The sequence below is a fragment of the Galeopterus variegatus genome, unplaced genomic scaffold (assembly GCF_000696425.1).
Source record: "Galeopterus variegatus unplaced genomic scaffold, G_variegatus-3.0.2 Scaffold5555, whole genome shotgun sequence".
Classification (NCBI taxonomy): Eukaryota; Metazoa; Chordata; class Mammalia; order Dermoptera; family Cynocephalidae; genus Galeopterus; species Galeopterus variegatus.
This window is the reverse complement of record NW_007731666.1, coordinates 123,047-125,391: the sequence shown is the minus strand read 5'-3', so window position 1 is coordinate 125,391 and position 2,345 is coordinate 123,047. Positions and strand designations below refer to the sequence as shown.

The following is a 2,345-nucleotide window of genomic DNA, read 5'->3' as shown; positions in this document are numbered from 1 at the left end:
TTAAAATTCTTTTCCTGCAGAATGGCCACAATATCCGATCATTTTCTTCCGTCCCTTTCCCTTTCTCTACTGTGTCCAGCACCGCAGTCATCCGACCCCACTCCCATTTCTTCAATCCCTTTTATTTGGTATCAAAATCACAATTTATTTCTCAGTTGATTTAGAGTAGGTATTTTTCCTTTGACTTTCGTTGTGGTACAATTATTTGTTTTATCTTTATCCCGCATCCTGCCCATATCAGAAACAGAAATATAAAGTTTAAATTTCACCAATCTTTGAGAGATTTTTCCTTGATGGTTGAGATTACTTTTTCTTTTCTTTTTTTTTTTTTTTTCCTTTTTAATTTTCTTATTCTTCTTTTTCTCTTTCTTTTTTTTTTTGAGATTACTTTTTCTTGAAGAACAATTTTCAGTGACTTCAGTTATTGATTCAAACACACTTATCTTACAGGTTAGTTTGGCAACAAATTGAAAATATAGATTTATGAAGTCAGGAAAGGCAAATTTTACAAAAGAACAGAAAAACTAAGGCAAGTGTCTTAACATCAAATTAAATAGATAAAAATGAAGGACACTGTGAAACTAATATACAAACTTTTATTCAAAGATAATTCAAGAAAGACATGTTTTGGTCATTTTTAAAGTGAGATTAATTGAAGATCTCAGAAAAGTTGTATCTGATCAACACACATGGCTACTCACAGAGAGTTCTCTCTTCTGTTAATAGCAGCTAAATTTATACACACAGAAAAAAATTCTTAAGACCATGCAAATTCAGTTGAATTCCATACATTCATTGTATTCATCAAAAACCTGCAGTAATGTTCATGCCAAAGTGTTACTTTAAAAATTAAAAATACACACCAAAACAAAACCAAGATTAAACTAAAGAAAACAATAAATAAACATAATTTATATTTTACTTAAAAAAGTTTGGCATCACACATATTCAAGTGTGTTACACCATGTTCATTCCTCAGAAGTGGCATTTTAAAGTGTTAAGCATTGTTAAATATCAAAAAATACAACTCTGTTTTACAATGTAGTACTGGCATAATTCAAAGTACTCTGCCAATTATAAATAGTATAATCAAGTTTCAAACATCTTTTCAAACATATTTAAAGAAAAGCATATAGACACAACATATGCACACAATTTATAATATTCATGTAATCAAAGATATTTTATAAAAGCAAACAGTTTTATCCCTCGACTACTTTGTATACTTACGTAGATTTTAATACCTGTTCAAAGATTTTCAGTTCCTGGGTATACAGATTTACAGTAGAGGAAGAAAAGATCAAATTTAATTTTACAAGAACACACATTACTTTATCCTCTTTCACAAAATAATCCATAGTCACTCAAGGATGAGAAGAACGAGCCTTTATGAAAGCAACTGTTGTCTAAAGACTACAGAATAAGTACTGCAGTCCAGGGTTCTTATTAAAATTCAGTCAGCTGCTGCTCATTGCAGAAAAAGCCTACACGGTGCTTCTACCAAAAATAATCTTCATATCCGAGGCCTATAAAGGCAGACGATCTTATCTTCTGCTGAGACCTAAAGTGCAGCTACAAGTGGAGAAGTGCTAGATTCTCAGTCACTTCAGAAATACTTGTTGAAGCCTGTTTCTCACGTGTAAATATGCCAAAAAGTCCTTCAGTCTCATAATGGTTTATCAATAACTGTGACCCCTAAGCAAAGAAATGAAAAAATAAAACAGAAATCACAGGCAGCATTTTGCATATCTAGGAAAAATAACGTATTCTTTATTACTAAAGCAACAGGAACTGCACAAATCATGATGTTTCAGAATCTCTTTCTTAAACTTTAGTAGTATAATCATCTGAATCTAATTGACAGTGAAATCTCTGTTAGTTATAAACCAAAACTACATCAGAGTATTTAATCCAGAACTANTATTTGACATAAGTAGTTGACTTTGTTACTTTAATAGACTGAGATTAAATATTAAGAAAAGCTTTCAAAGTTTTGAGACAAATCTTTAACTGATAGATTCAGAGAGAATCATGAAACATCAGAGTTTGGAAGGGATCAGGAAAGAAACTGACCTCACACAACTGTTCCTGGTGCCTCTGTCAGAATCAGCTAACAGTGCTCCAACTTCATTAGACCCTCGACTTGTTTGCTGACAACAGATAGATGTGCTTGGAGGCCACACTAATGCACAAATTCATGTTTTCATCAAGTGAGCTAGGCTTTCTCTGATTAAATTCATTATATTTTCATTTACAATGGGAAGTTCAACTAAGTATTAAAGACGGTTCTGTGTTTAAATTTGAACACTCTATGTTAACTAAATGGAAATGTTATTGGTACCTTT

The 2,345-nt window shown here is 31.8% G+C and overlaps 1 protein-coding gene across 1 annotated transcript in view; it reads right to left on the bottom strand.

Moving 5' to 3' along the window:
* Window positions 1-580: 580 nt before the first annotated feature.
* KLHL2 (kelch-like family member 2) overlaps window positions 581-2,345 on the bottom strand; it is a 98,788-nt gene continuing 97,023 nt past the window's right edge. The window contains exon 13 of the mRNA XM_008589616.1: window positions 581-1,695. Within this exon, the coding sequence (XP_008587838.1) occupies window positions 1,667-1,695 (29 nt within the window). The 3' untranslated portion in view covers window positions 581-1,666. The remainder of the gene's footprint in view (window positions 1,696-2,345) is intronic.